We start from the raw sequence: 12,206 nt of genomic DNA, 5'->3' as shown, positions 1-12,206 counted from the left end.
TATTTATAGCCCCAGGCCACGCCCGTTTCGGCGGGACGTGACGTATGGGGCGCGAAGCGCCCCCATTGGTGATGACGTCACGATAGGGCCTTATCGATAGGCTGCTGCAGTTGCCGCAGGGCAGCCAATAGGCGCGCGAGCTGTCTCGCCTATGTCTGCATGCTGCCGCAACGCGTTTTACATTATTTCAAAATTAAGGATAATTTTTTGGCTTCAGTATCTCGCGGAAAAGAGATTTCCCCTAGCGTAAGATATTACGCAGTACTCGTTTCCTCTCTAGAGAGAACCGAGGTTACGTTAGTAACCGAGTACGATTTACGAGGTTGAAGTGAGTTTGCTCGGGACACGGGACACAGCACTGCGGCATTGTAAAAACACTCAATAACAACCAAAACACTAGCGAAAGCGGTAGGTAGGTAGAGAGGACCTGGACTTTGGACCCGGAAAGAGCGTTATCGGAGAGTGGTTACGTCACGACTTAACAACCGAATACACATATCTTTCTGTACTGGGAGACTCGCTTTGTGACCATAGATATCATATATAAACGCTAGATGTCTTATGGCGCAGTCACTTCCGGCATCACCGTTCGGCCATCTTGTCACAGGCAGGCTTAATGTAAGGTGAATCACTCACCATCAGCACGCACACAAATCCTCTTATCTCGCTGAAATCTTGACGGATTTACAAACGGTTTGGTTTCTAAAAAACGTTATTAACGTGGCTATAATTCCGAATGCTTGAACATGTATGTTATAATTATTCATATGTATGCAGTGTATGTATGCAGTGTCATAACTACATCTCTGACGTTTATAACAAACCAAACCGTTTGAAAATCGGTAGAAAATTGAGCAAGTTATGGTTATTTAAAAGTACATGCACCATTAAACGAGTGAGCGAGCTGTCTGTGGCAAGATGGCCGCCACGTGCGGATGGTTGTGACCAGTGATCTCCCAGCCGTGAATAAAACTTCATTACTGCAATGAGGAACTAAAAAAGTGTGTTCTATATCTATATAGTATGTACATTCACAACGTTGTCGTTATCATGTGATCTACCAGCGTCAGTTGCTTCACTGTCATTCATAAACCCTCTCCCTTGGCCTCATGGGAAGGTAAAGTGTCCATCATATGAACATGAATCTCACTGGAAGTAGTAGCTATTTTACTGTCTATGAGTAGTAGCTCATCCGGGGACTTTCTGCCAACTCTCGACTAGGGCCTACTGTGAATTCAGACGTACTTTTGTCACACACAGTTTTTCGCCTGCCATATGAACCACAAAACCAGTCACATGGCTCTCTTTTTTTTTTATTATTGATCACCTGAAAGCTGAATAAATAAGCTTTCCATTGATGTATGGTTTGTTAGGATAGAACAATATTTGTCCGAGAGATACAACTATAATCTAAATCTGGAATCTGAGGGTGCAAAAAAATCGAAACATTGAGAAAGTCTCCTTTAAAGTTCTCCATTTATGTTCATGATTGTGCTGCATTCACTCACAGAAATACATGTTTTATATATTTACGGTTGGAAATTTACAAAATATCTTCATGGAACATGATCTTTACTTAATATCCTCATGATTTTTGGCATAAAAGAAAAATTGATAATTTTGAGCCATACAATGTATTGTTGGCTATTGCCACAAATATACCCGTGCGAGTCGTGACTGGTTTTGTGATCCAGGGTCACATATAGTAATAATGTGTGATTTGGATGCACAGTCTCAAACCTCTCACTAGTGACTGTGATGCCAAAGACAGCAGACAGAGAACAAAAAAAATAAAAAAAAATAAAAAAAAATTATTTTAATAAATAAGAATTAATCAAGTTAAAAATACCCATTACAATAAAATTAATTAAAAGTTAAAAATATTAATCAAAAGCGTGCTCACAAAAGCTGTGCAAAGCCTTTTTGTTTTAAATAAAATTAATTTCAAGTTAAAATTTTTAATTACAATACATACAATTAATTACAAGTTAAAATATTTATTTCAATAAATAAAAATAATTACAAGTTAAAAATATTTATCAAAACGCGCACACACAGACAGCGCAGGAGATGCTGATAATAGCATAGAATCACAAATAATATCATATCACAAATAATATAATTAAAATGATTTATCAGTTAAAGATATTAACACGCACACGCGCGCGCGCACACACACAAAGGGTGCGCGCAGCAGGAGTCCCCGTGCACAGCCAGAGTCTTCTTCAGTGCGCAGCAGTTCTCCAGCTTACCAGAGAGGCGCTATTGTTCCCCTGCTGGATTTAAAGGTGAGACGACGGAAGATATAACATGTATTGATGTATTTGAAACACTGTGTATTTAGACATTTTAATTTAGAAATAAATTAATAAATACAAATAAAATAACAAAGTCAGGGGAAAAAAAGCCCTTTCCATTATCCATTAGCTGACAGGAAATTTCATTTTCTGAGGTAAAACTTTACTTCATTAGAAATGTTATCAATGACTTTCAATATATAAATCAACTACATGAATAAATAAATAAATTCCTGTGAAATATTGAGTAAAAAAAGAGAGAAGTCCTGTCAGAGTATGAAGTTTAAAAACTGAATCCTGTCAGAGGCTGCTCTTTTTACAGGTAGGTAAGTAAAGGTTCATCTTTACTTCACAAGAAATGTATTGACGCGATTAATTTATTGGAAGTTGATTAACATTTCTTGTGATGTAAATATTAAATAAATAAAAAAAATCTGTTAGGGATTGGAAAAGGGGCCGTCTATAGGGTTATGGCTAAGGTTGAGTTCATTTTCTGAGGTAAAACTTCATTAGAAATTTTATCATTGACTTTCAATAAATAAATCTAAACTAAGCTATAAATAAAACAACATGAATGAATAAATAAATTCCTGTGAAAAGATGTTTTTCTTTTTTTCCGCGTCACTCGCGAATAAAAACATCCCGCGAAAAGGAGTGTGTCGTCATCATCAACATCAACACAATTTCTTTCTGCCATAATTTTTCCGTCATGTGTGAAATAAATGATATTGCTGCTCTGTACTTGTTGTGGAAGTCCCAAATACGGAGGAAAGCCAATCGCCGACGTGTCTGGGTTCACAATAATTAGCTCCTCCATTTTCGACAACAGTGATAGTAACCGGACATATCAATGAGCTCTTCGTTGATTGGCTTGCGCAACTAAGCGTCATGCGAATTTTCCGCTCGAGCTTAAATTCGCGTTTGGTGTGAACACGCCATAACTGATGGACAGACATGGATGGTACACCTCAATAAAAAATGGAAGTGACCCAGAGTTTGAAGAGGGGTGGGTCGTATATCATCAAAAATGTCACCTTCTCAAAACAATATGGCCGGCAGGAAATTTAAAACCTCCCCATTGGCCATAACCGAGGAGGCAGAGAGAGCTGCTAAAGAGGTCCTCTGTCCTCCTGGGGGAAGAACAGGAGATCTTCACTAGCCCTGGGTACCTGAGTCTGTGGGGAAATACTGAGAAAGTGAGTGAATTTAAAAGCACAATTGAATATCTAGTACATTATCCTGGTTTACTTAACCTAGGTAAATGTAAGCTATTATAATTGTGTTTCTCAATCACAGTCCTAGAGTAGGCCTACCCTAACACTCTTATTTGAGATGCACATTTAGGTGAATTAACCTTAATTGGGAATACATAGAAAATATTCAGTGTTGGGGATACCTGGACCAGGACTGAGAAACACTCATCTGTGACACTGGGCTGTTATTTTCCAGGTTCAAGTGGCCAGGATAACTCGGGCCCAGTAATATCCCCTCCTGGACCTTTCTTTGAGGTCTGGAACAAAACTTCTGGAGGTAACTTTATGGAGAGAAGAGGCGTTGATGGACCTGTACGTCGGGGATAAGGTGGAGGTCAGCCACCTAAGAGCAAACATTCGGCCCAATGGAGGAGGAACATTTGACGACTCCAACTATACGACTGTCAAGGTAAACAAATATAAATTTCAAAGGTTATCAAAGACAAGTAAACAGTCATTAATAAAAAAATAAGAACAAATAATTAATCTGCAAGCATTGAAATATTGTGAATCGTAATCGATAAATGTTTTACTGTTTATAATAATCTAACTGTAACACTAACCGTCCTTAACCCTAATGTTTTTTATTTATTTTTCACCAGATCGTAGAGCGCCAGATCCTTGAAGCAGTGCAGACAATTATCGGAGTGTCCGAGGATGATGATAATATGCTCATCCTGTTGGTCAGTGAACTAGAAGACTATGCTGTACCAAGCCATTTTTAGCATGGCAATATAAATGACTTGGTACAGCAGCTGACAATTACATTAAAAGTCCAGCATATTCATCATCGTGTGCTGAAGCTTGAGGCCGTGGATACAGCCGAGGATGCAGAATCCCTGGATGCAGAATCCCTGGACCTTATCGAGGCCGCAGAAGCCGCAGAAGCCGCAGAATCCCTAGACGTTGAAAACACTGAGGCTTAAAATGTGTTTGTGTTTTGATTTTGATTAGGTTTTGTTTTCTTAAGTTCTGATTGTTTTCCATTTCTAAATGTTCTAAGTACTTTACATATTATTAAAGACTGTTTGTTTGGATATCTTGTTGTGTGCTTCTTTGCATTCACACCATTACATTACATTACATTACATTACATTACAGGGTTGTTTGTTTTTTATGAGGTTTTCCAATTTGAATAACATTGCGTAAATTACGAAAAATGTAAAATGCATATGAGCTGTCGATTGTTTCAGGAAAAGATTGGAAGCATCAGGAATGTTGAAAACAGTGCCATCTTGTGGCAGGTCAAAACCCCAAATGTTTACAGCTCTGTTGTTTTATCAACTAAGCACAAATAAAAAGCCTGACAACGCCTAAATGTTTTTTGATAATATAATACATTTATATAATAATAATAATAATAATAATAATGAAGTGTTTCAATAAATGAATTAATAAAACGTTTCTGGCTATTAATGAAGTCATTATGCACTCCAAGTGAGCATTGCAAAGATTAATTTTGATCCTGAATTCATCAGCTCTATTGTGTCTTGTTACTCTAATTTAAATTTCTGATTAAATTGTAAGAATTTGACACAAAAGATGATGCATACATCTAGCACGACATTCCCGGAAAGGTTAAAGCTGTCATAATAGCATTTTATTTTTATTTTTTACTAATAACTGATAAAACATCATTATTGCCGATTATCCAACTGTCTCCATTGACTTTGCATTGTGAGAGGCTGCCTCTGACTTATAACAAAAACAAAACAATGTCGAAAAGCTGCTATGTGACAAGATGTACAGCAAACAAGCTAAAAAAACCAGAAATAAGTTTTTATAATCTGTCGACCCCAAAAAACGAGCGTTTAAGGACACAATGAATGTTTGCACAATATTCTGTGTATTTTCAAATATACTGATATACATAAATATTTTGAAATATACTGTTAAACCATTTAATATATTGATCATTCATACATAGGGAAATATATGTTCTTTTCATGAGGGACATTTGTGTCCTCACGTGATCTCAGAGTCCGTGAAGTGGAACTCCTTCAGCATCTTTTCTTTGTTGAAGCTCAGATCATCGGAGCAGCCGGGAATTAGTTTATCCAGGGATTTCTCCACAGTTTCCAGCGTTTCTCTTCCGGCTTCCCCCTGCTGGACTTTGGCTCTGTAGTCTTCAGCGAACACCAGAGCGAAAGCCTCCGAGTCGAAGCCCAGCTGGGACATCAACAGCTCGCCGCTCGCCCTCAACTCATTCTGAGCAGGAAAAGGAGAAACACAGTTAAGAGCTAGTCTGACCAGCTAGCAGTTAGCCAATGAGTAATCAGGCTTACTTTTTCAAATTAGACCAATCTACCCGTTTGAGTGACTTACTTAAACCTCATCCTTCCCTCGGGTCCTTTCGACCCGAAACAAACTTTTAAAAAGTGTTCATTAGAGGAGGGGTCCAAGACCCTTGGACTTTTGTCGCACTTAAACCACGAATACACACAAAAACAAATTGAATTGATTTGAGGAGTTTTGTGGTTGAAATTAAAAAAAGTAACAAATCCTTCGATCGCGGGTCAATTTGACCCCCTTAGGAATGACTGTAATGCTTCAGTACACACAGAAAACCCTAAAAATGCTCAAAATTCTAACCAAAAATGCTAAAACTTTACCAATTTTTTTTATTTTATAACATCTACATGTGTATCTGAATGTGTACTGAAGAGAAACTGACTTTAGGACCCAGAGGAACAGCTCATTTGCTCCATGAAATATCATGTTATATTAGTATTTTCCCACAAGAGGTCGACAAACACACCCCATGTAAGATATTTTGAGCTGAATTAAAAGGGTTATACATAAAATTGTGAGTTATTTTGAATTTAAGTTGAAATAATGTGAGGGATGTGCTTAAATTACTATTTATTTATTTATTTATTTATTTATTATTTATCGATCAAATCTTGTCATTTAAAGGTAAATAAAATAAAATCTCCAAAAAATATTGCATTAAAAAATAGAAAAATATTATAAAAATGAAATAAAATAAGCTTTCTGGACCAATCATGGATGAAATCATCTAGCACCGCATCAGATTCACACATTTGTGTTCATTTAACTCAGAAATATGTTGTATAAAACGGTGTGTAGTATTTTAAGCCTATAATAGCATGTGTATAGTAGCATATTAATATATTTACATATTGATTGAGTGGTTATTTCACCTAAAAAAAAAGAAAATTCTGTCGTTATTTACTCACCCTTTTTTGAGGAATTTGAGGAAACAACATGAGGGTGAGATAATTAATGACAGAATTTTTATTTTTGGGTGAACTAACCCTTTAAGATACTTGCAACCCCATTAAAATAATTACTGTTGACAAAGTAATTTGCGTTTGAACATTATATTTCAGTTTTACTTAAAAGTCGGAATGAAACAGAAGCCGAGAGAGTCTTTTCTTCCCTATTGTGACGTATATTATAGTGAAGCGGCTTCCGGAACAAGAACAAATGTGGGCGGGGCTTGATTTTGGCCATGGGGAATCATTGGATGGTTGTGGTTTACTATTGGTGGATCTCATGTGAGTGACAGGTTGCCCCGCCCTCGCGCCAGAAAACACATCATCAGAGATATCACTGCAAGAGGATGTTATTCTGATTAAAGATTACGTGGGACATGAATAAAAAAAACGAAAGAATTGTCGAATTTGATTTCATGGTGACTTTAATCATAATGTGGCAGAGACATTCTTTTGTAGCTTCTTTACAATTAGAGGAACTTAATATGGATTGAACAAAAATACAATATTAATTTGTCACAAAAACAGATCGCTCGCTTTCTGCTCATTTCTCACTCTTTACAGAGATAATTTATCTGTTTTCACTCATATAGCGGCTGTTTACTCACTAAGAAGAGCGCTTAACCGTCTATACATGTCATATATCCCTGCTGAAGTGACTTAAATCGAAACACAGGTGTGTTCTCAATAATATCTTCTAAGAAACTCTAGTGTTGTCACTCGAGCTCGCATGTTTGTTCCACTGACAGTTCATCAAACACACACACACACACACACACACACACACACACACACACACACACACACACACACACACACACACACACACACACACACACACACACACACACACACACACACACACACACACACACACACACACACACACACACACACACACACACACACACACACACACACGCTGACTGAGACTCTTCTTCGATGGTTTTAGGATGTATGAGTGCGTCTGCTGCCCTCTGGCGGACTGTTTTAAACAACACGCTCACACACAGATCTGATTGTTCCAATGTATAATGTCTATGGTTCCAATAGTAAAATATCCTAAATCCTGCGAGTTTGTTTGCGCGCCCCTTGTTTTAATTTCCCGGAAGTGATGTAGGCGATGATGCGTGATTTACGTCACTGTTGCTTTTTAATAATAAAACTGATGAAAAACAATATCTTTCAAATAGTGTACCCTAAAAAAGGTGAATTGTTTAACCCTTTCTTTCGAATTAGATTTCAATAATCTTATTATTGAGTTCTTACATTATGATTTTGAACATCTGTTGTTCCATTGGCTGGTGGACGCTTGTGTTGCATCACGGGAAATTGTTCGCCACAAAATAAAACGAAACATTTGTGTTGTTGTTGCTGCTATTAAAAGCTCGACTAACAGCGAAACTTTAACGGAAACACGCGGAAACATGAATCTTCATCTAGATGCCGTTGACTCGTGTGGAGTGACTTTAGTGCAGCTCACCGTCACTGAGACTCGTGTTTGCGGAAGTGACTCTCCCTCAGACTCGCTGAGTAACTCATACTTACCTGGCAGGGGAGACACCATGATCAAGACGGTGGTTCACCCAAGGCGAGACTCAGCCATTGCACATAGGCTGCGTTGACCTTTGCGAATTCCCCAAATGTGGGAATCTCGACTGCATAATTTATGGTAGTGGGGGACTGCGTTCGCGCTCTCCCCTGATCACGTGGTTAAGAAAAGAACAGCAACAAAATTTAATGTCTATTTTTATTTCATGGTTTTGTTATGGACGCAGGATATTAACTGTAGAGACGGAACTTTAGCGGAAGCAATATTATCATTTTAAAAATCAATAAACTCCTTTTTAAATCAATATTTTGTGTCAAATTATTGATTTATTTGGTAGGTAGCCATGTAAAAAGCGGGATAATTAACCCTTACATAGAATACAATATGATTAGTATTATGATTATTGACCTTAATCAGTGTCTCTTATATGGTTAGGTTGTGATAGACTTTAAAGCCATTTGATTGGCCGCGAATCAACAGTTCCCATACACTCCGACCGTAGCCTACCAATCAGAGACCAGAGATGGGTTATGTAAAAACAAATATTGCATCACAATTGATTGTCAAAACATTTGGTAACTAAATAGAATTTTATGAAGTTTAGTGACAACATGTTACAATGTTTACATTGTACAATGACTGGTAGGATACAGTTTTTATTATTGCTTGACAAAAATGTCAAGATTTCAATTCCATTCTTGTGATTTGATTCCGATTTTGATTCAGTATTGACTACTTTGGATACATGTTTATTTTAAATTTTATTTAAAAAAATAATCTCACCTAATGCTGTAAACATAGAGGGCCCAATCTGCTGGTATTATTAAAGGTTAAAAATAACAAATGAAATTAAATATAATTCAGTTTTTGTTATAATAACAATTATTTAATGACATAAGTAAAAATATAATAAATATGTAATATAGTGCTCAGCAAAATCTCCTCTCTAGCTATTTTTTCTATTCAATTAACATGCTATGGTCATTAAATGGCTTTCCTGAGGTAAATGTAACGTTATGTGACATAATTGTTCTCCTGCTATTATATATTGACCTCTTTCCGTGGTTGAAAAACACTAATTGGTCGATATTATGTATACTTTCGGTAAGTTGTACTGCATCTTTAAATAAAAAAGTAACAGCTGATCGGTTCACGTGCACTTGAACTGAGACACTCAGCGATCTGTCACGTCACATTTACAAACGCCAAACGTATTTTTTGTCTGAATTTCGTAATAAAATTGACGGAATCTAAGAGCTGATAATTAGTTTAATATTAAAAGTACCTCTTTGCTCCGCAATTTTTCTGTGCGTGAGAAAATGGATGTGTGGCGTGAGAGCGTGTGAAAAGTGTCAATTGCGTGAGTCTCACGCTCAATGCGTGAGAGTTGGCAGCCCTGTATTACATGATTTAACAAATCATACTTCAGGATTATTTAAATATATTATATTACATTAATCATGCTTTAATGACATTCATAATTATTAGAAGTAGCCTGTAGACCTCTTTATTTGTAAAGGAGCCCTCCATCATGAAACCCTTACGCCGCCTTCACACTGGCAGTTGAAATCAGCTCCGATACGGCAGCGAAACGACCGGAAGTCATTCATTTCCTATGGAGATTCGCAGACCGCATGCGAATGGGTCCGAACCGGGTGCGAACGAGTGCGGTGCGGTCCGTTGGCCATCCGGATGCGTTCAAAAAATTGAACTCTTGCGAAAGGCTACGGACGGTTCCTATCCGACAATTCCAGCGGAAGTTAGCGTTGCTATGGTACTGATAAACAAACCTAAATTCTTAACTTTTAATAAAATAAATAATGATTTTATAACGATTAGTTGTCATGTCATTTTATTATTTTAATGATTTTATAACGTAATTAGTGCAGTTAATACAATTAAATAATTCAATATTTAAATATTGTACAATTCAATATTGTGGCCATTTTCCATCATCCCGCTCATTCACATACAGCCAGAAAATTATATTATGGCAAATCGTAGACTTGTCAATGCTCTTGCTGTTGCTCTCCTATACTGGAGACGCAAGCAAAAAAAAAAGAGATCTATGTGGGTAAAATACTACCTGGCGGAGAGGAATCAGTACGGGGAGTTTCACCGCCTGGTGGGTGAGCTGCGTCTGAACAACGGTGAGGATTTCAGGGAGTATTTCAGGGTGTCGTGCTGTCAGTTTGACGAAATCCTCCACCGTGTTGGTCCACGGATCAAGAGGATCAACACCCGGCTTCGGAGATGTATTTCTCCGGCAGAACGCCTAGCCATCTGTCTAAGGTGAGTTTCTAGTTTGTCTCTATCTCCTTGATATTACACATAATCACATCATTATAGATAATAGGCATATTGTCGTTTTTTCTTGTTCTATGCATAGCGCAGTATTTCTTTTTTCTTTTAACTTAACCAATTAAAACCACACAGAACTGATTACATGATGGAATTGTATAAATGGGAAAATAATTAGACTTTTTTATCATCAAGTCATTTGGTTATTTCAATACTGTTATAGTCTATTTTGTTAACTGTATTTCTATGAAGCTAAAACCTATTGCATTTTCTTCTTTTCGCCCATAAACATGTAAAATCTTTCTGTATCTAGAAAGGTTTCCGCCAAATAAATGTATATATGTATTATTATTGTTAATATGATAAATATTATGAATATTTTAATTATGTTCTTTCAGACACCTGGCGACTGGTGACTCCTACCACTCCCTCTCCTACCGCTTCCGAGTGGGCTGGAGCACTGTGTCTCTCATTGTGCCTGAGGTGGCCAAGGCTATCTGGGAGGAGCTAGTGAATGTGTACATGCCTGTGCCAAAGGAGAGTGATTGGCACGAAATTGCAGAGCAGTTCCTGGTTAACCGTGACTTCCCCAATTGCATAGGGGCCATTGATGGGAAACATGTGAGGATCGTCGCACCACCCAATTCAGGCTCCCTTTTTTTTTATTATAAGGGGACCTTCTCCATCGTGCTCCTTGCGGTTGTCGATGCCAACCTCTGCTTCCGCATTATTGATGTGGGTGCCTATGGTCGCGGGAGTGATGGAGGCACACTGAGGGAGTCTGCCTTTGGTCGCGCACTCCAGGAAGGCACCTTGGGAGTCCCACCAGATGCCATCATCCCTGGAGCAGAGGATCTCGGGCCACTTCCTCACACCTTTGTGGGGGACGAAGCCTTCCCGTTGCGCCGTCACCTGATGCGTCCATATCCTGGAAGGAACCTCTGCAGACGCCGTCGGATGTTCAACTACCGCATGTCTCGGGCAAGAATGGTGGTAGAGCAAGCCTTCGGTGTGCTGGCAGCCAGGTTCAGGATCTATCATAGAGTGATGTGGCAGCATCCACACAATGTGGAGGTGTGCGTGAAGGCAACCTGTGTCCTCCACAACCTTCTTCGCCGTGATGCCCCAACACGCCCCTATAGACCAAGGGAGAATCGAGCGCCCAACCCACCCCCCAGTGTTGTCTTGCCCAGTGTCATCCGACAAGGTGCCAATAATTCCACCGCGGAGGCAGTTCGTGTCAGAGAGGCCTATACGACCTACTTTTCCTCTGAGGCGGGAGGTTTCCACCGACATGATCCTGTATCATAATTGCTGATAATGACCAAAAGGCCCTTTTAAGGGCCAACCACAATGTCATAAATTGCAATTCAAATAATCACGTGCACTTTCTACAAACGCTTTCTATTAGTGTTTGTGTGTGTGTCGCTGTCCCTTTTAGCTCTCTCTCTCTCTTGCAAAAATAAACCACAGTACTGAATAATAGTTAAAGTGAACTTTATTTGATATGATATTATACTAATGGTGTGTGTGTGTGTGTGTGTCTGTCTGTCTGTCTGTGTCT

General features: G+C 38.4%; 2 protein-coding genes across 2 annotated transcripts; one reads left to right on the top strand and one right to left on the bottom strand.

Annotated features, from left to right (window-relative positions):
- Window positions 1-4,982: 4,982 nt before the first annotated feature.
- Window positions 4,983-8,579, bottom strand: LOC309512293 (inactive serine/threonine-protein kinase 19-like). The gene is made up of 2 exons (XM_082187812.1): window positions 8,059-8,579; window positions 4,983-5,758 (listed from the first exon to the last, which is right to left on the bottom strand). Exons 1-2 carry the CDS (start codon window positions 8,110-8,112, stop codon window positions 5,516-5,518), a joined length of 297 nt encoding a protein of 98 aa, XP_082043938.1. The 5' UTR covers window positions 8,113-8,579; the 3' UTR covers window positions 4,983-5,515.
- A 1,830-nt stretch (window positions 8,580-10,409) lies between these two features.
- On the top strand, window positions 10,410-11,953 carry LOC309500091 (uncharacterized protein; the record flags this gene model as incomplete). The annotated part of the gene is made up of 2 exons (XM_082171657.1): window positions 10,410-10,633; window positions 11,041-11,953. 2 exons carry the CDS (start codon window positions 10,410-10,412, stop codon window positions 11,951-11,953), a joined length of 1,137 nt encoding a protein of 378 aa, XP_082027783.1.
- Between the last annotated feature and the right edge of the window lie 253 nt (window positions 11,954-12,206).

The sequence above is a fragment of the Leuciscus leuciscus genome (genome assembly GCF_965113295.1).
Source record: "Leuciscus leuciscus genome assembly, chromosome: 1".
Classification (NCBI taxonomy): domain Eukaryota; kingdom Metazoa; phylum Chordata; class Actinopteri; order Cypriniformes; family Leuciscidae; genus Leuciscus; species Leuciscus leuciscus.
This window is presented reverse-complemented; position numbering and strand designations above follow the sequence as displayed.